Raw genomic sequence first — 20,795 nt, 5'->3', positions numbered from 1 at the left:
TTGTGGATGAAGAAACTGAGGCTTAGAGGTGAAGTGATTTGCCCAAGGTCATCCAGCAAGTGTGGCAGAGCCAGGTTCCAAACTGAGGTCCGATTCCAAGGCCCGCTGCTCTCAATCACCATGATGCGTTCCTCCCAGAATGGCATCCTGGGTTCTGGTTCAGGCAACTGGGTAGATGGTGGTGGTGCCATTAACTAGACAGACAACGAAGAAGTAAAAGCAGGCCTCTTTGGAGAAAGATAACAAGCTCAGTTTTGGATGTGCTCAGTTTGAGTACTGTTATGACATTTGTGAGGAGGTGCCCAGTAGCAGCAGATATCAGTGTGAAGGGCAGGGAGGAAACAGGTGGACATAACGAACCAGGAACAACACTATCTAGATGGCTTCTCTTTCTCAGAAAGATATCCTTTAGGGGGAGGGTCAGAGAGAGGAAGAGGAGTCCACAAAGGAGACAGAAGAGAGATCAGAGAAGGTCAGAAATCTGGAGAACACGGCATTCCCATTGTCCTTTCCCTGTCCCCGCCTGGCTGAAGACAGGGCCAAAGAAAGCAATATTTGAAAAGGACAACCAATACAAAATGTGAGATGCTGCCTAGCTGACAAAGAAGGTGGGCCAGGAGAGTGTGATTTGGCAACAAAGTTGTCACTGGTGGCTTGGGGGGGGGGGGGTGGGGGATAGTTTGTGAAGATAGTGCAAAGACAGTGAATGCAGGTAACATTTTTCAAGAAATTTGCCAGGAAAGAGAAAGAGGTGAGGTGGGTGAGAGAGAGAGAGAGAGACAGAAGGGGGGGGGGGAGGGGGGGGAGGGGAGGGAGGGAGGGAGGCTGTACCCTCAAGGCACAATTTGCTTTCAAAAGAGAGAGTACTGGGCATAGTGAAACACTGGGAGACAGCCCAGAGGAGAGGCCAAAGCCAGAGCAGGAAGCTGAAGTTAGACTGAGGAGGCAGAAAAGGACTGTAAGGCCTTAGGCAGAAGGGGTAAACTCTTCCCTCATGACAACAAGTCTGCAGGTGGAGTGGTAAGATGCTGAGAGAGTGCCTGTCTGCTGGCTTTTTTCCCTTGCTGAAACAGGAAGTGAGGTCATCTAACAAAAAAGAAAGGCTGGGTGGGGAAAGCCTGGAAGTTTGAGAAGAATCTGGAGGTCTGACAAAGAAGCTGTGGTAGACAGAAATGATGAAGAGCGTAGATCAGGGAGCTATGCCTGTTGGGCAATGTGAGGGCTCAAGCAAGCAGGAGACCAAGGGGCTTTGGTGCCATAGACAGATCTGATCTAGAGCTTTCCTTGAATTACAAAAGGGGAGAGGCAGGTAGGGGTCAAACCCAGGGCTGCGATTTTTCTGAGTGGGTGTAATGGAAGGGCAACAGGGCAAGGAATTGAGAGTATTGGTAAGACAGTGAGTCAATGATGGTCAGGGGATCTCTATGGCCTGGGTAGTGGAGGAAGGGGCAGGTGACAGCCTTTAATGGACGAATAGGAGTGGCTGAAAGGTTGTAGATGACCGAGCCAGGGTCAGTTTCAAAGGAGTAGGGGTTAGTACATGAGGGACAGACAGTCATGGGTCTGCAAATAATATAAGTGAGCAGAAAGACACTTAGCTTTATTGGTCTCCTGAGGTGGGAGAGAATGAGCAGTTTCCACTGGACGGCTCCCAGGGGAAGCTGTGTTTGTGATGGACAGCCAGACTGTGGTTAAGTCTGAGGGAGAGGAAGGACACTGGAGAGGAGGCTGATGTATAAACAGATAATGACCATGACTCCCTATCACATGACCTTGCAACTGCCTGGTGCTATGTTGTATTCTGGCCTCTAGACTGGGCTGGGCAGACAGTAGCTGTGCAGCAAGTTTCCGAATGAGTGAACAGAGGGTGATAAATGGCAGCTAAGGGAGACATGCAAGGTAGAGTGGCAGTACAGTAGCAGGAGTTACCTGAAGTCTGAGCTTGGAAGGAAGTTGTTGGAAGGAAAAGGAGGGGAGAAAAGAAACTGTTACTGGCGTTACCAGCAAAGGGGTAGGGATGTATGAGCACAGATTTACGGAAAGCACGCAGGCCTACGAACTTCAAGGTGTGCTCGCTGGGACCTAACTGGAAACCACTGCCTTAAGCAGCTAGGGAAGGCTAAAGAGACTGCTGTTGCCCACTAGACACTTCTGGCCAGGCAACACTGGATGGGAGAAAGAAAGTGCTGACCATTTTCTGAAGGCAGCAGTGGAACCTCTTGGCTCACTACTTCAGGCTGCAGGGAAAGGGTCCTGGTTTGTCCTTTGGGCTGGAAAAAGATGTAGAACTGCTGCTTTCCAGAGCACCAGGGCCGTTTGACCACCCAGGACCTGGAGCAAGCTGGTTGTCAAACCCAACTCTTCGGCTGCTGGGCTCCCGTGTGGCACTGTGCAGACACAGCTGGGGGTGGGCAGGTGAAGAGGTAATGAGGCAGCAGGGGATGGGCCGTCAAGCCCTGGGGCTCGCCTGGGAGCAGGGCTGCCCAGAAATAGCTCACTGGGTTCTCTCCTCAGCCCTCTGAGGAGCTCACCCAGCCCATGGCTGGGTCCTTCCCATGGCTTCAATTACACCTCCAAGCTGGAAACTCCCAGTCCCACACCTCCATCTCCACTTGGAGGTGGCGATTCTCCTGAGAATCTCCCAAGTCAACGTGCCCCAACTGAATTTCCTGTCTTCTGCCAATCTCATCCTCATTCAGTGAATGGAGGGCACACCATCCTGTCAGTCATCCAAGCAAACACCCGGGAGAAATCCTGACTCCTTCATCTCTGTTCTATAATCAGATTACCAAAGCTGGTCATGTCTGCTTCCCGTGCTCCAGCCCCAGCATCATTCGGGTCTCCCCTGGCCCTCGATATTCCTTCCTGGAGTGTCAACCCTCCAGGCTACCTTCCATATTGCCACACAGTCACAGTGGAATACAGATCTGACCTAGCGCATCCTTTGATAAAAGTCCTGCAGGGACTCCCCTCAGCTATAGGATCAAGTCAAAGCTCTTTAGCAGGGCCTATGAGGCCCTTTCTCACCTCTACTAGCTGTCCTGCCTCTGCTCTATTCGAGCTCTGGTTACACCAAACTGCTGTGGATGTGCTATGCCTGCTGCCAGAACTCTCCCAAGGAATCTGAACTCACTCCCTACAACTCAGCTTTCAAGTCAGCCTCTTGGTAAGCCATTTCCAGCGTGCCCAGGCAAGATGGGGGGAGGGGGTTCCCTTATCCCAGTGCTTGACACATGCTAATGTGCTAGTCCAGTTTTGTGTCAGTCTCTCCACTGGACCGAGCTTCTCCAGGGAGAGAACTTAACTGCATCATGCTCTGGCTCCCAGTATTTGTAGAAGTGTTTGCTGAATGAATACATGACTGACTGACTGAAGGAATCCAGCAGTTTCTGAGGCCAGGACTCGTCTTTTCTCCAATCATTGGCCCCAGGCTCCCTGACCCTTATGCCTCCCAAACTCATACAGACCTTCCCATAGCAGTGAGCTGTGCTAAGGCTTCTGGCAGCCAGCACTGTTCGTGCCCCTGAAGTCTTGGGGGATTGGTGCAAGGGATTCCTTAGGGAGGAGAGGTGGTACAGCTAGGCTCCCCCCCACACCCACCTTCTTTTTCAGCTTGTGCCGGGCCCGCTTGGCGGCCCTGGCGCTGTTGGGGACTTTGGGCTCCGTGCTGTTGATGAATTCCAGCAGCTCATCCACATCTCGGTGGTCCACGGCGGGCTCCCCAGGGATCCCGCCCAGGGTGCCCCCCTTCACGGGCAGCTCCTCTTTCCGCCTGGTCAGCCTCGAGCGGAGCTTCTCTCGGATCTCTGTATAATTCCGACTCGTCGGGGCAGCGGGTGGCTGGGGGAGGGGGAGGTGCTGACGTTACACACCCTGGGCCCGGGAAGCCCGGAGCACTCCCACCCGCTGGCACCGAACATGTGGTGAGAAGCGAGACAACTGTTCTTTCTATCACAGCCACAAAGGCCAAGTGGCTTCAGCCTCGGCCAGGCCCAGAGCTAAGGCAGCGGTGGGCGGAGGGAGTGGGAGGTATGCAACAGCATTGTGAGCCCACTGACTTGGGAGCCAGGAAAGCAGGTTTGAGCCCGGGCTTTGTCACTCGGAAGCTGTATGACCTTGGGCAGGTCACTTAGTCTTTGTGTGCCTCGATTTTGTCATCTTTGAAATGAGAATAATAACCCCTAGCTCAAAAGTGACTAACAATGTGATTACTTTCATTTCTTCTGTCCTCAACTGCTCTCCTCTAGCCGGCGGCCCTTTGCTCTGCACTTTCAGACTTCTGAACTGTTTTCGCTCTCTGTACAGACAGCACGTACTCTGCCCTGAACCTTCTTCCTGGTGCCGCCTGCACTTACGGCCTGTCCCTCGCAGTCTCTCACACTTGGAGGACTGAGAGCCTTTGCTTCCACTCTGCCTTCATCACGCACAAGTGTGGTTCACTTCTCTGTGATTACACACATATACATACTCATCAGAAACATAGCTTTCTCTCTACCATTTCCTTTCCTTTTTGGCTACGGAAAAGAAGTCAATCTTAAGGAGAAACCAGGAAAAGAGCAAAGGGAGCAAAGTGTTGAAAAATCCCTACCTCACAAATGTGCTGTAAGGGTTAAGTGAGTGGACACAGGCTGCGAGAACTCAGAAGGTTCCAGTGTGGTTATAATCCCCCTGAGCAAGGGGAAATCTGGGGAGAATAGGGTGCTCCTTTGGCTCACCTTAACTGGCCCTCAGCCCTCTCTGGCCTGGGCAGGCTCACTCACCGCATTGTGGCCGAAGAACTCACAGTAGCAGCAGTCACAGAACTTTCCATCTCTCTGGTGAGTGGAGGATGAGGTGCAGGAGCTGCGCTCTGAGCTGCTGTCCTCTTCCTCACCCAGGCCCTCATCTGCCTCGCAGGGCTGGGGGAGCTGGCAGGCCAGGCCACTGTGTGTAAACTTGTGCCCTTTACACCCAGGGTCTCTGCTGATGGGGGAGAAAGATAAGCCCACAGATGAGGGAGGGCATGGCAGGAGCAGGCTGCAGCAGGAGCCCGGGGAAGCATTCTCACCATTGCCATCCCAACTACCCTTCATGTGCCTCATCCCACAAAGGCCGAAGCAGTCAGATTGTTATCAGTGCCTCTCACAAAAACAGGGCCATCACCCTGTGGGCTGTGGGCTGATGGCTCTCCTGAAGCATCCAAAGGAGGTCAACAGGGTCAATTTCCTTTTACCCTTTAGGTCCTTAGCCCAAATCTGCACCAGTGGGTGGAGCTGTCTTAGCTGTGGGGCCTTAAATCTGGGAAAGTCAATGTGCCTTGTGGGCCAGACTCTAAGAGCTACTGTACTGTTTGGGACAGGTACTATATTTAGCATATTCTAAGCATCTCCCAGGTCCTGCAAAATAGATGTTGCACTGGAGATAACTTGCAGTGGAGGTAACTAAGGTAGGTAACTAAGGGTCAGAGTGCTTCACTGCTTTGCCCAAGGAGAGGCTAGGGCTCAGCCTGTGCCTGCCTGTGTGCAAAGCTCATGCTCTCCCACTGTACTGCTCTGTCTCTGGACTTCAGGAAAAACTGGGGGCATCACATAACATAGACTATTTTTCCAGGATAAGAAAAAGACACTGGCCCACAAAGTCCCAAAACTGGAGCCAGAAGAATAAGAGCCCTGCCCTGGCCATCAGAAGCTGGAATGCCCTAGGGCTGGGGACATGGGGTGAGGCTGGGATGGTGGGAGCCAGGAGAAAGGGCAGGGCAAGGAGCAGTGAGAAGGCTTGGCTCCCAGGGCAGTCTGTTGTGCAAGGGGTAGAAAAGGAGGGGCAGGAACCATTATCAGTGGTGCTCAGAGAAGCTTAATCCAAAATGACCATTCTTCACCTACATTAGCAAAATTAAAATAACCCATGCTCCTGAGAATATGAAGAAGCTAGCACCCTAATACTGGTGGTTACATAAATTTGGAGAGACTTTTGGAAAGAAATTTTTCAGTATGTATTAGGAACCCTTCTCAAAAAAGACCTTCTGACATCTTTTAAACGGAGAACTTTTTTCATTCTGAGGGACCTTTTCCAAGGAGAAAACCCCAAAAGAGGGAAACAGCTTTAGGCAAAGACATCTTTAGAGACATTATTTACAATGTTAAAATACCGGAATGATTTAAATCATTAGCAACTAGAGAACAGGGAAGTGCACTATGGAGAATATTCTCCACCCTTCAGCTGAGACCCGGAAGACCACATAGGAAGCACACAATGAACGCTATGTGAAAGAGGACAACAACTGTATAGACACCACCAACACTGTGTGGGTAAGACCCGTAGGGAAAACTGCTAAAAGTGGTGGCATTGGGGTGGTGGGATTTTAGAATGAGAAAATTCAAATGCATACTAAACACAGCTCTGATTTCTAATACAAAAATACGTACCTTTCTCCTCCACAAATAATTTTATCTTTCACATACATGTTAATATAAACTTCTTCAGTACTTAGAATTACTTTAGGGAATCCTTAAGGCCATAATTCCTGACTCAAACACAGATTTGGGTACAAGAATGTTTATTACAGCCTTGTTTTTAATGGTTAAAAACTAGAAATACCCAAATGTCCAAGAATAGGGGAATGATAAAATAATTTATGAATTATGCTACTGCTATGCAAGAAGACATTTTGAGACCACTGGAAAGTTTTCTGAAGAATTTTAACTGGGGAAATGATCTATAATGTTAAAAAAAAAATAACTACACAAAAATATATAAACAGAGACCTAATTTATATACAGAGACATCAGGAAGAAAATATACCAGTGTTAGAGGTTTATCTTTAGGTTTCGAGGAAATTTTTTCTTCGTTAGACACCCTGAACTTTTCCAAGTTTTTAAAAGACAACAGTTACTTCTTTTAGGATTGTAAAAATGATACAAAAGACATAGAATCTATCGTTCAATTTCTACCCCAAAGGTATGCTCTGTGAAGTCTCTCAGAACTCAAAGTCGAAGTTAGCAGGGAGTATACCCTTTGTGCCACTCACTTACCTGTGAGTGCTAGGGAGCTGCTGAGAGCTGGGAGGTGGGAGGAGAGTCCCGCTGCAGTGCCCGCCGCAGTGCCCACTACAGGGGTGGCTGCACCCTGAGAATGGTGGAGGCATCTTCAGGAGCGGCATGCTGGTGGAGGGCAGGTGGGGAGTCTGACATGCCCCTGGGGTGTGTGGGGCGGCAGCAGCGGCAACAGGGCATTCTGAAGCTTGGGCAGGGAAAGGCGCTGCCGGGGTAGCAGGTGGCAGGTGTGGATGGGGTGGTGAGCCAAAGGACCCGGGGTGAGATGGGATCGGCGACGCGGGCTGGGGGTGGTGGCCAGTGGGGCTGTTAGGTGGAGCAGTGAGGTCTGAGTGCCGGTGGTGCTCCGAGAGAGAGAAAACCTCACCTGTGGACGGATGGGGAAGAAAGGGGTCAGAGTGAGAGCCAAGACCCTGGGAAGGAAAGCCCAAGGGCTCACTGCTACAACATCCTGCTTACTATGACCAGAGGGAACCTGTCTGGGGATAGCCTCTCAGCACAGTGGACCCTGTGAGCTTTTGGGAAAGTCTAACAGTGCCTCGGACTGGAGAGTTTTTCCTTGCAGGCAGCAACTTGGATAGACAGGGTCAAGGAGCCCAGACCTGAGAGAGAAGGCACCAGGAATGCCCGCCCCACAGAAGGCCCCAGCACCTCTGCTGTGGCACAAACAGGGGATATGTGTTCTGTCTCTCGGGGCCTCTCTAGGATTGCTTGTTCATAGGTATTCCTCAGGCCCAGGGAAGGGTCCACAGAAGCCAGTGGAGCAGCAGGCCAAAGCTCTGCCTCTGGGCCATGAGGACTGAGGCAGCCAGGGTGTACCAGACTCTCAGGTGGCTCTAGATTTCAGAGAAGTGGGAAAAGGCTTTGAGGATTCACTTTCACTTATGCATTAAAATAAGTGGAATTCTACTCATCTCTCACAATTCTGGGAGGAGCACCCCTCTAGAGAACTCAGGCCCTTAATTTAGTTATTATTATCTTTTATGTTAATTCCAGTATAATTAACATATGGTGTTACACCAGTTTCAGGCCCTCAATTTAGTAGCAGACAATAATTAGTATTTATATCATACCTCAATAACCCAAGACCTTTTCTTTGGGTCTCTAAGGGTTATCTCAGGATCTAAAGAAGGCTTATATATCTGTGAAGTTGGCTAATAATCCTGGCAGCTTGCACCAACTTCTTGTCGATAGAAGTGCAGTGCTTTTATATCTGTTCTTTAGGTGGAGAAAAAGAGGTCTGGGAAGACAAAAGCACTCAGGACCTCTGTGCTGCTGCAGGGGTCAGGTATTAGGTGACTGTAGTCCTAATTCCCTAAGGATACTCCCAGACTCCACTTTCTGTTCAGCCAGTGTTCACCATGCCCCCTCCTGAATCTGATGGGAAAGCTATTACAGCCAACGACAGTTATTTTTCAACTTCAGGGTTGTGGGGAAAGGGGTGCCACGGAGACAGTCAAGGGCTAGGTACCCCCTGCTTCCATTAGAACAGCTCCTTTTACTTATTTTAATAACTGGCCTCCTGATTTGTTTAATAAAGTGGATAGGAAAATAGCTCTCTACATTTATGTGGCCTGGCTCTCTCCCGAGCTCGGAGACTCACCAGGGATGGTAGGAGGACTCCCGAGTGAGCTACCCGGCACGGCCCCACTGGAGTGCGGAGAGTTCCAGAGGCCCGAGAGCTTATGTGCTGACAGGAAGGAGCTGGGATCCCAGTCCCCTGAGTTCCCATGGCAGGAGGAGGAGGACGAGGACGATGAAGAGGAGGACGAAGAGGAATGAGAGTCACCCCCACAAGACTGTGATTTGCAGGATGTGTGTGACAAGGAGATCTGGAGAAGGGGGAAGAAAAAAGCTCATGGTAAAACAGCAAACATCAGAGCTGACCCTCTGTGGCCTTAGCTTACCCAGGAGCACCTCCTCCTCCAGGTCCTGTGCCATGGTCAAAGTACAAGTCCCACAACCCCAGGTGAAAGGGCCAACGTGGATCAGGCCTTTGTTGGGAGAGGCCGAGGTGCTCCCGATAAAGTGAAGTGTGTGGATACTGGTGACAGAGACTCTGGTAGGGATACAGACTGCCTGTCAACTGTGGGCCTTTGGGGAGTCCTGATAGCTGCCAAGGAAAGGAAGGGACTTTAAGTCAAAAGTCCTGAAACGGACATGACCCTGGGGAAAAGAAAGGGGCTGGAGGGGAATGAATGAGAAATGAGGCAAGTCTGACTGCTGTGATTCAGGAGATGCCAGTTAGATGCCTCTTGGGCATCTTGGAGGCCTTCTAACTGAGGCACATGGTAGATCCTCAAACCAGCCTTTGCTCTCTGTATCATACTGGTTGGCTTTCAAGCTGCCACAGAGCTGAAGGCAGCACGGTGACATGGAAGGGGCAGGATCTCCATCGACCAGTACCTACAAGCTGGCCCTCACACTGCAGAGACCCTCCTCAGGGGCAAGGGGGCTCCCTGAAGCCTCTCTGTTCTTGCCCCAATTGTGAACCCAACCCGCAGCCCCTAAGTGCTCGGGCGCAGGGTCTGCTGGAGAGCACCTGAGAGAACAGGGAAGGAACAGCTTAACAGCCTGATCTCTCTGGGCAGGCAGCCCTCCTGCATTCAGGGACCCCTCCTCAGCTGTTACCTACCGCCACTGCATGTTCTCGACCTGTCTGCCTTTCATCTTCCTCCATGCTCTTTCGGCAACTCTGGCAGACCCATAGAGGCATCTCGCCTAGGAGATTCTTGACGAGCTTTGGCATGAAGTCAGGGGGCAGCTTCTCACCCTGCAACACCAGTCCATTTTGGGAAGGGCCTTCTTCCCAGCCTTTGCGTTCCCGATGACATAGTAGGCAGCAAGTCTGCACAGACTGGGTGGATGTGGGGGGAACCTGTCCAATAGACAGAAACAGGGTTTCCCAGGAGGGGAAAGGTTTTGCTTAGAAATAATATCAACAAAACTAATACCTTCACTTATTATGTGCCAGGCACTGGGTTAGGCACTTTATTAGGCACTACATAATTTTAGTCCTAGTGATAGCTCTGCAGACTAGGTGTTATTTCCATTTTTTTTTTTTTTTTAAAGACGAAGAAACAATTTCAAGAAGTTAAGTAAGTTGCTCAAGGTCTTAGAGCCAGTGAATGGCTGAATTAGGAGTTGAGTCCCAGTGAGGTTGACTTCAAAGCTCATGCTCCAATGCCCTGATGTCTCCAAATCTTGAAGATTAAAGGAAGGTCCTCTTCCTTCTCTGGTATGTCTGGGAGAGCCCGCCATTCTTAGGCTGTCTGTGTAGTCCATAGACCAATTCCCATCTGGGGGTGGGGGATGCTCTCAGTTAATGCTGAGTTTGGGAGAATGTCAGGGTTTCCTGAAAGCTGCACAATTCCATTAGGATCACAGCAGAATTTCGGAGGCGGGGTTTTGCACAGCTAGTCAGAAAGCATTAATTCAATAAAAAACTGAGTTGGAGAAAGGGTAAGGCAGACCCTGGCGTTCTGAGAGGTAGTGAGGTATGGTGAAAAGAATCTGGGCTTTGTGGGTCAGACTGACACACATTCTAATGCCTCCCTCCTAGCACACATTAGCTGGGTGACCTTGAGCAAGTTATTCAACTTCCCGAGCTCCGATTTCCTACCTACCTTGCAGAGTTGTTGTGAGACTCAGTGTATAAACAGGGAAAGTGCCTAGCCCTGTGCATGCTCAAAGCATAGACCCAATATACAGTAATTATTATTTGGACTTTCTTTTTTCCTTCTAGGACAAATGACATAGAAATAGAAGTCTATAGGTTTTATGTCACATTGAGGGGTATGATTGGGAACCCGATTGCATTTAATGACCCCAATTAATGGCTTTCCTATATCCTGCAACTTTGGAAGGCAGCTTTGCTCACCACTATACCAATGCCACTGCTTCCAGGGCTATTCTGCAACTTTGTAGAACCCTCTCTCTCTGACACTTCGTCATGTCACTTTCTTTGGCCAATGGGATGTTAGCAAATTTGCTGCCAGCATAAGCTTAAAGGTATGTATGCATTTCTACTTGCTTCTTTGCATGGCTGGGCTTGCTCGCTCTTGCACCTCTGCCTCCCACGAGAGCATGACTGGGCTAGCTGCTGGAGGGATGTTGAGAGACACGTGGAGAAATCTGAGTCTTCCTCGCTGACTGGCCAGTGGATCTGATAACATGAGTGAGCCCAGCTGAGATCAGTCAAGTCAACCCAATTGGCAGAAATACCCAGTCAACCCAGAGACTCATGAGAAATAATAAATGGTGTTGTTTTAAGCCACTAAGTTTTGGGGTGGTTTATTACATGCAATAGTTATATTAACTGATATACCTTCCAAACTTACCCACCACTAGGTAACAGGTGTTTGCAGAGGCCTAAGCAAAGGAATAAGGGTATCATCCTCATCCTACCAAGAAAATAAATGCCATCATCTTTCTCGAATAAAATCACTTTCTCACAATAAATTGGCATCAGGGTATCCTTAAACCTGTAATGTTACAATTACACTGACCTGGGTCTCTGGCTTCTAGGAGGAAAAAAAAAAAAGGAACCAAATAGTAGTACCAGAAGCATAATGAAACATTTGGGGCAGTACAAAGACCTTCGAAAAGAGTACCAGAGAAAGAGAAATCTTGTATGTGGAACTCATGTGAGATACTACCTAAAAGGTTTCTGTCAAAGGAACATTTCAGTGGACAAGGCAACTGCTTAACTGTACCTGCATAAGGATATAGCTTCTAACCCACTGGTGGTGAGCATCTTATGGAAAGGGTGGGAGTCTGATGGAGGAGGATGGTATTCTGAGAAGTTAAGGCAAAGGAGGCCTTTCTGAGAAGTATCCCCAGGCAAATTTTCTTAGCTATCTATAAGGTGCCATAGTAACTCCAGAGGGAGGTGAGGTCAACACCCAAGTCCCTTTTCCTGTACTGATGGTGACCATCCATATTCTTATGGAAAACACCAGGACATGTCATTTTACTACAACAGAGTTTCATTTCATTTGGGTATTAGGTTCTAAAGTTACTACATAAGAGGAAAATCTATGGGTAAAATTATTCTGAAATTCTTTGTATGCATTGTGAAGTATAGTATATATAGTTCTGGCACAACCAAGAATTCAAATGTATAACATATATGGGCAATGTTCAATAAACGTTTTTTTTCCTTTTAAAAGCAAATACAGAATTTTTATAAGTTAAACACGTGATCAGTGTGACTATACTTAGTGCCAAAGTACTTGTGGGAGGCACTGGGTGTAGTGGAAATGACACTGGTTTTTGGCACTAATCTTGGGCCTCTAGCACTTACCAGCTGTATGATGTTGGGCAAGTCCTACTCTCTGTTTCTTCATCTGTAAAACGGGATTAAGTCCTAACTTGTAGGATTGGCTGTGAATATTAAATGGACAAAGCACCATGCTCACTTTGGCAGCACATATACTAAAATGGACAAAGCACCTACTCCAGTGCCAGGCCCATAATACGTTGCTCAACATATGGTACTAATTATGAACATGATGGGAGTGATGGGAAACATTTAAAATCAGGCCTAAGCTTGAAAAATACAGAAAATATGTCACTCTACTTTTTAATACAAGCATCTCTAATGTGTAGTGAATTTAAGGTGACTTTTAGACATCTTAATCTCTGCCCTCTACCCCATGAAGTCATTCTTTAAGTTCCCCAAATACTTTCTATACTCTCCTACCTCTACCTTGTGCCTTTGCTAAAGGGGATCTTCTGTTTTAAATCCCCTTCCTTCCCAAGTTTATCAATAAGTAGTTGGGCAGGGCTTAAATCCAACTTCATCCAGGCTTTCCCAGAGGGTTCCTGTCGTAATTTACCTCTCCTCTCCATATCTCCACAGCACATTATGCCTTGGTTACAGCATCTGTGCCTTCCACTTAACTTATTTACCTGCATTTTCTGTCCCTTCTACTAGAATGTGCTCCTAGAAGGCAAGCATCAGGTATGATTCTTGTCTGGATCTCTTACAATGTACCAGAGGGCATAGGATCAGCTGGGCACATAGTGGCTAACTCAAATTTATTAGATGTCACTATGGCAATACAGCTTAGTGAGACATTGCTTGAAATTCTGAAATTATTGCTTCTCACAGAGAAAGGCCATCCCCCTACCCTGGACCTTCATCTGAATGGTTCCAATCTCAAGCATGCAAGAGTGAAAGATCACATTCCTTGGGGATTACAATCAGATGGCCTCATTTATGGAATAATGTGGCTCTCCCTAGAGCCAAACTGGTCCGCATTATAAATGAGATTAGCCATCAATGGAAGTGAACTTACAGGACAGGCTGTCTTTCCAGTTAAAGAAAAGAAAACACAGGGCATAGAAAGTTAATTAGGTCCTAACTGAAGCAGGAATGATACCACCTACATTGCATAAGGTTGTCTAGACTAAGTGACATTAGAGATGCAAAGCTTATTAGCTCAAAGGAGCCATACAGTAGACACTCAATCTATCATCACCTAGGCCTTCTGGCTGTTCTGTTCTTAATAAATCTACATTGGAAACCAGTTATCCACTGTCATGAGCTTGGTATACTTTTCTTCTTTCTGGCCTGGCAATTCTTGGGGCTATCTCCAAAGCTGTCTTAATCCTAAATCTTAGTGCCTGCCCCTGAATACGATGCATGGTGGAACCTGGGGACTTTTTTCTCTGACATTTTCATCTCTACTGCCAGAGGGTGGTGAAAATCCCAAGTCCTAGAGATGTTATATTCAGTCAGTACTACCACTGTTCCTGCAAATTTTTGCTTTGCTATAGAAAAGCTCTTGGTTCAGAATTCTCTTTGACTGCAATGTCCTGCCATTTTTCAAATTCCCGTCAATCATGACCCCTTATGTCCTGAAGTCAACTCAGGCTTTTAAAGTAGCTGTTCTCAAGCTGCATTTTTTACACCAGGCACAGTATCCCCACACAAGAACACGAACAATAAATGTTTATAGAATGAATGAAACACCCAACCATTCTTCTTCATTATAATGGGTAGGGAACTGATCCTTAAACTCAGGAGCCCTGGACAATAATTATTCCTTCTTACTTCAGTTTAAATGTCAGAGCCTCTCCAGCTAAAGATCTGGAACTAGGAAAAAGATAGGGGAAGAGCTAGGAAAGGTTCTAGACTTGGGATCTGCTCAAAAAAGACTCCAAGATTAAATTCTGCTTCACTCTAGACAAAACCAGAATCTCTGGAGTGTGGGGTTACTCACACAAGGGTCCTGTTTTAGCATGCAAATTCCCAGAGCAGTCAAGGAGCCAGGTGAACCCTAGACTGTAGCCACTCCTTGCCCAGGGGGCAGGCATATGCAACCACTATATCTCTGCTCTCTCACCTGACCAGGTCCAAGACTTTTCTGTCTTGGCCTGAGAAACATTATGCTAGGGTATTCTAGATATTTCTGGATAAGAATAGTTAAAATCAAAGGAAAAGGAAGCCAATTTTTCTCATGGAACACCATTTTTACTTGAAGAATGACTGACAAACTCTGGTTACTCAGACTTGAAAAATGCCAGACATTTTCTCAAAAAATGAACAAAATGAACCCATCACTTCCAGGAAAACAACTTTTTACTTGTGGCCAATGACAAAATTCAAGCTTTCAGGCAAAATTCAGAATTTTGGAAATTTGGAAATTAGAATTTTGTATCCACCATCATGAAATCAAAAGCTTCCCAATCCTTAGACTTTTCTGGTGTAAATGGTGGTTATAGTGACAAATGTTATTTTTTGATACTGTAAAATGAAATGGGAAAACATTTGGAAGAGCTGCATAACTCAGTGAACCTATTTTCCAAATGAGCAAAGCATGATGTTTCAGAATCATGCATTGTTAAAAAAAATCCATTCAAAGTGCTAGATAAACCAACAGATTTTAATGTAATGAGTGCAAAGACTTCATTAAAATGGTCTCAGATTCCACACTGCAAAGAAGAATTATCAACAATCACCTGGAAAGGCTTTTAAAATACTCCTTCCTAGAGGCGCCTGGGTGGCTCAGTTGGCTGGGTACCTGACTTCAGCTCAGGTCATGATCTCCTAGATGATAAGTCCGAGCGCCGCATCAGGCTCTGTGCTGACAGCTCAGAGCCTGCAGCCTGCTTCGGATTCTGTGTCTCCCTCTCTCTCTGCCCCTCCCCTGCTCATGCTCTGTCTTTCTCTCTCTCAGAAATAAATAAAGATTAAAAAAATTTTTTTAAAATGCTCCTTCCTTTTCCAACAACATCTGTTTGAGGCTGGATTTTTAAAATATACTTCAAAAAAATGTACTGCAGCAGACAGAATACAGAAACACATATGAGCATCCAGCTTCTTTCTATTAAGCCAGACAAACAAATTTGTGAAAATGAAAATGAGACCAGTCTTCTATTATTTTTTTGGAAAATGTATTTTCCATTAAAAAATTATGTATGTTAACATGACAGGTTTAATATTGATATTCTTAAATGATTTAGTAACTAAATATTTTTAAACTTTCTCAGCTTTAATACTTATTTTGGTAAATATGAACAGATAAAACCAACAAAAGAAAGCTCTTTTGGGTCCTCAATAATTTTTAGGAGTATAAAAGGTCCCTAAGACCAAACACTTTGAAAACTGCTAATGTAAAGTCTCTAATGGTATGGTGCCTGTAACCCAGTGGGTGCACAGTAAGCAATAGCGATTATTAACAATGATACAGTTCATGGCATATCTGGATAGCTCTTTTGGGGCATAAATTTCCCACCTCATCTTTCTGTCCACAATTTGGGAATTGCTGGAGAATAACCCAGGTTACCAGGCGAGGCAGCTATCAAGGTCTGCTCTGAGGCTGGATCTAACAGCCAGCACTAAACCTGTTCTCATTTCTCTCATGGATTCCTTTTAATCCCAAGAGTTTGTGTATGTTTGTAGAGGATTCCCCCAAGACATATGCTCTATTTAACCAGTGGTCCTGCAATAGCTTCCAAATTCTATTCTGAAATGGCCCATTAGAGCATTCAACTCTCAAGGCACCCAACTCCAAGAGCCTCCCTGTCACTAAGGCAGAAGACAACAGTAGCAGCTAAAATTCCCTTCCAGAAGCAGAGAAAATTATTAATACCCAGCCTACCAAAAGTCACCAGCTCGGTTACTGCCACTTACTCTTCCATTCACCCACTCATTTCCTCCTTCAGTGAACATGCTCAGAGCCCATTCTCATTGTGCTAGGTACTGGGAAACATCGAATAACATAGAATTTCTGCCTTAAGAACACATGCTTAAACCAGGCAGGTTCATGCATGGGGACATCAATACTCCCAAACTCCCAGATGCCTCATATTCATTTTGGAGAATCAGGCAGGGACACAAATTAAAATAACACGCAATTAATGTAACAAAATAATATACAAATTAAAACAACCAACCAACCAACCAACCTGGGCACTGGGCTTCTCTGCTTCATGTAAGCTTATTATGTGCCTTCTCATGTACCTATCCAATTTGAGTATCTCCTTCTTTTAGCTCCTTTTCCCACCTTGGTCTCTCTTTAATCTCCTGGCTTTCTGGTTGAGTTCACTACTGCAGCACTTTCTGGCCCCCGTGTTTCATGACTTGGCCCCAGCTGACCTCTCCATGCTTCATTTCCAAGCTTAACATCTGAGAATCTTAGGTTCTATTCGTACTGCTCCTCCAGCAAATACACTGTGCCCTGGAAACCTCAGCATCTCAGTTCCACTCCCCAGCAAATTTGTACTCATGCCCTAAGATCTTGGTCAAAGGTCAAGCTTTTGCTGGACCAGGCTGAGTAGAACTAATTCTTTTACTATAGTACCTATCACACTACACCATAGACATATTCTGTCTGTCTCAAACCCCTGGTGGAATGAGGACTCTTTGGGGGCAGGGAGTGCATCTTGGTCATTTAAGTGTGCCCGGGAACCCAGGCTTGGCTTGGACCTGACACATAGCAGGCATTCACTGAATAAATGAATAAATGCTTAAAAGCCCACCTGGCTCACATTTTAGTTGCTCTATACAAAGGACAGAGTCTAAAGACAAGCTGAACTAGCCACTTCCTGGATATGCTATGCTAAAAGGCCTATCTTTGTGACTCTGGGCTACTGATGAGAGGGCATCAGTGTGAAGAATCTCAGACCATTCTGAGGCTGGCAATCAGAGCTACATTTAATTCTTAACGAGGTGATATAAGTGCACCTCAGTGCCCTAGAGCTTTCACCCAAACTCCCACTCAGTCTGTTGTCTCAGTTCCTTCCTGGATGAACAGCTATTTCATATCAGCCAGTTTGTGGAGAATCTTCTCTGGTTGTACAAGCTCAGCCAAGGATAGGGTAACGAGTCTCTCTGACCCCAGTGGCCTTCCACCTGCCCAAGGCTAGCTCATCTGTTGAACCTGCTTTCTGGGTGCGGTCAGCCACAAGAAGGCCTAAACTGTTGCTTAATAACTTAGAACTTCAGGCAAATCATATAACCTACTCTGTCACCCGAGCATGGATTTCTCATGGGTGGAAGAGTATGAACTTTGGAGATAGACTGTTGTGAGTTCAAAACCCAGTTCTGCCATTTCAGTATTATCTTAATTACTCAATTTCTTTGAGCCTCAATTTCCTCATTTATGAAATGAGAATAAAACCATACTTCACAGAGTTGTGAGGACAGAAGGAAATAAATTATGTAAAGTACCTGGCCTGGGCCTGGCACACAGTAGGTGCTCAATACCCGTTAGTTTCTTTCCTCTTCTGTCCTGGAAGAAATGACAGGGAAACTTACTAAGTGAGACTTGCCCAATCCAAAGTTATTACTTGAAGCACAGGACAGAGGACTAGACAGGTGACCTTCAAGGCCCCTTTGAACCCCCCCATCCACGATCTCTGGCTACAACTTCCTAATAAGACCCTTCCATGTTTCAGGGTCCTTCTTACTATCTAGTTTCCCTATATCACTTTTCAGAGTAGATGGAAGAACCTATTCATTTCAGAATGGAGAGAGAACCACAAAAGTTGCTGGAGAGCTGAGAGCCTTGAGGAGGGACTATAAGGAGATGGCCTAGGACTGCAGCATGTTCATCCACCTATAGGTTGAAGGATGAGTGTGGGAGCAAGGGCACAGAACCAAAGGGTGTAAACAAAGGGCCCTTCCTGGGACACAAGACCTTCTCTCCTTAGTCCTTTTCTGTTCTGCACATCCTGCCAGGAAAAACCATTAACCACTCCTTTCCCCAATATCCATTCTTTCCCCAAATATATAAAGCACCACACCCTCACTGATGTTGTTCCCCTCTGCCTCTTCTTTTTTAGGCACAGTTAGGGTGTTACTTCCTTCTAAGTCCACAGGCAGAATTAACTGCTTTGCTCTGGGATGCCCTAATGCTTTCTTACATACCTCTTGAATAGAGCTTATCGTACGTGTCCCAGTTTTTGAGATCTGTCTTCTCCACAACACTGAGAACACTGAGGGCAGGACCTGTGTCCCATGACTCACTGCATCCTGATCATTCAGCAGAGATGACAGCATGTAATGGGCATGGGTAAGAGTTTGGATACACAAGGGAAGATCAGCAGTTGGAGAATAACATTAATGGGGCAACAACTGGAAAACTGGGGAAAGCCTGTTTTTTGTTTTTAAAACTAAGGCTGTTTCTATTCCTGCTTATGGAAAAGCTCCCCTCTCCGGAAGCCCTATTCTTTGAAGAGTATCCTAGGCTTCCACAAAGCTCCTCATACCACCCTCAACTGAGCAGTTAGCAGACCCAGCCACATACCAGAATCACCTGGGGCAGTTTAACAACAAGATTCCTGGGCTCTGGACCTAGAGACTCTAATTCTGTAGGTCTGGGACAGAATCCAGCAAAACACGGAGGATCTGATGATTAGTTAGGCTAGGATGAGGAAGAGGTGGAATCAAGCAATCACAGCTACCTCTTCCACTGAGAATTACGTCCTCTCATGCTATCAGAGAACTTACCCAAGAACATGTTTATTTTCCTATTTAAAAGCTTTCATTGATTCCTCACTGCCTGCAGGATGAAGCCCAAACTTCTTGCTGTGGTTTTCTAGAACCCTGCTAACCTCTCCAGCCTGATCTCATGCTACTCTGCCTGAATTGGGCAATTCTCGCCTCTGGGTCTCTACATTGCTTTCTTTGTTTAGACACTTTCTCTCACCTTCTCTAAAGGAACTTCTACTCAACCTTGAAGCATCAGCTCTGAGAAATCTTCTATTGGTTATCATATTTGTGCATCTTCAGCACCAAATATCTATAATAATCATAGCTACCACTTGTGCTAAGTGCTTGACATGCAGCACTTGCTGCCCTAATGTGACTCTGGCATCACTGTCATACATGTGAGAAAACATGCTAACAGGGCTAAAACTCTTTGAAAGGCTGCGTACTAGGATCTAGGATTTGAACCGTAACTCAGAGGAAGTGATGCTCTTCTAGCCTAACTACAATTAATACATACATGCGGGCAGGGACTGATTCACTTCTGTATCCTCAGCTAGCCTAGGGTCTGGTACACAGATCAGGTGTCCATTAGTATTTGCAGAATAAATGAACACCAGATCAGGTGAGAGGGAGACTGGGTGTGATGTCTAAAGGAATGAATGACTGCCAGCCTGGCCCAGCAGTAGAAGCTGGTAAGCACAAAGTGGAAGAAACCTAACTTTTACTTCTTTTATTTTCATTTGGTTTAACAGCCACTTATTGAGCACATAAGGACCGTGCACACTAAATACCCCACAAATGAGTTAAATATAGCCCCTGCTCTTAAAACTTCTAGGTTCAGTATATAAAGTCGTTAGGATCTTAATAGTTTATCTGATATTAGATATTAAGATTATAGCTCTGGGGATATTTTAAGGAAATTAAAAATTAAAAAAAATCTCAGCAGCTAAGTCTTCATCTTCAAAGGCCCTTTAACATTTCTACATAGTGAATCTCTACTGGCTTACAAAGAACCAGAGGTGGCAGGGATCCACCCCTTCTTGTATCGTTTGCTACTACTTGCAGTGAAAGTGGCCAGGCTGGGTGGGCAATGATTTTAAGGGGGGAGATTCCTGGGTATAGGGACTATCTTATTTATCTTTGTGCCCAAAATGAAAGCCCTAGCACAGAGGTCATAATGCTTGCTCAGTGGATCAAACATAATGAGATGGTTTCAATAAAGATACTGACTAATCCTGTGCTCCAGTCTCTTGAGGGAGCAGGTTTAACTCTGAGCAGTGGGGAACCAGGTCTCTAGAGTCTCTTTAAACTGGGCCAGGCAGGTCTCAGCAGGTGCCGTAGAGGTGAGAGATGGGAAACACAAGATGAGCTCAACCAGCACCAACTGCTGGTTTACAGTCTGGCAAGTCTCCTGAGGGTTTACTGAGTGTGCCCCTGGACTGCAGGCTGAGTGGTCCAAGAGAGATGGAAAGACAGAAGCAGAGCTGGCAGGCTTTGGATGGCACAGTTCCCACTATCTCCAACTCCTGCTCTAGCCTTGATGTACTAGGTGCTAGGTGGGTTGCTGCACATTTTCTTGTGATGTTGCTGATGAGGCTTAGGGAGGGGAAAAAACATGCCCAGGAACACAAAGCTAGAAAGAGACTGACCTTGGAGTTCACCCCAAGTCTGGAACACAAAACACTTTCTCACTATTGCCTTATTCAGCTGCTTTGTAAGGTTTTTTGTTCTTTGCTAATAAGGTAGTAACAGTTTTAGTTTAGTGAATGAGGATTTGGATTGTTAGTGAACAGATCAATAAAGTTTAGTGACCTGAAACA

The 20,795-nt window shown here is 46.3% G+C and overlaps 1 protein-coding gene across 10 annotated transcripts in view; it reads right to left on the bottom strand.

Annotated features, from left to right (window-relative positions):
• FAM193B (family with sequence similarity 193 member B) overlaps positions 1–20,795 on the bottom strand; it is a 31,445-nt gene that overhangs the window by 7,148 nt on the left and 3,502 nt on the right. For 3 of the 10 annotated variants that reach the window (XM_042945379.1, XM_042945372.1, XM_042945423.1), the window contains exons 2-6: positions 9,667–9,909; positions 8,635–8,863; positions 7,011–7,398; positions 4,761–4,962; positions 3,601–3,840 (exon numbers count right to left, since the gene is read on the bottom strand). In XM_042945379.1, coding sequence (XP_042801313.1) covers positions 3,601–3,840; positions 4,761–4,962; positions 7,011–7,398; positions 8,635–8,863; positions 9,667–9,909 — 1,302 coding nt within the window. Of the gene's footprint in view, positions 1–3,600; positions 3,841–4,760; positions 4,963–7,010; positions 7,399–8,634; positions 8,864–9,666; positions 9,910–11,064; positions 11,259–11,371; positions 11,435–12,336; positions 12,417–17,712; positions 17,769–20,795 lie in introns of those variants that run through there. The other 7 variants (XM_042945410.1, XM_042945413.1, XM_042945418.1 and 4 more) reach the window with 7 other exon arrangements.

The sequence above is a fragment of the Panthera leo genome, chromosome A1, assembly GCF_018350215.1.
Source record: "Panthera leo isolate Ple1 chromosome A1, P.leo_Ple1_pat1.1, whole genome shotgun sequence".
NCBI classification, from domain to species: Eukaryota; Metazoa; Chordata; class Mammalia; order Carnivora; family Felidae; genus Panthera; species Panthera leo.
The sequence above is the reverse complement of the archived record's forward strand: the minus strand, read 5'-3'. Positions and strand labels throughout refer to the sequence as shown.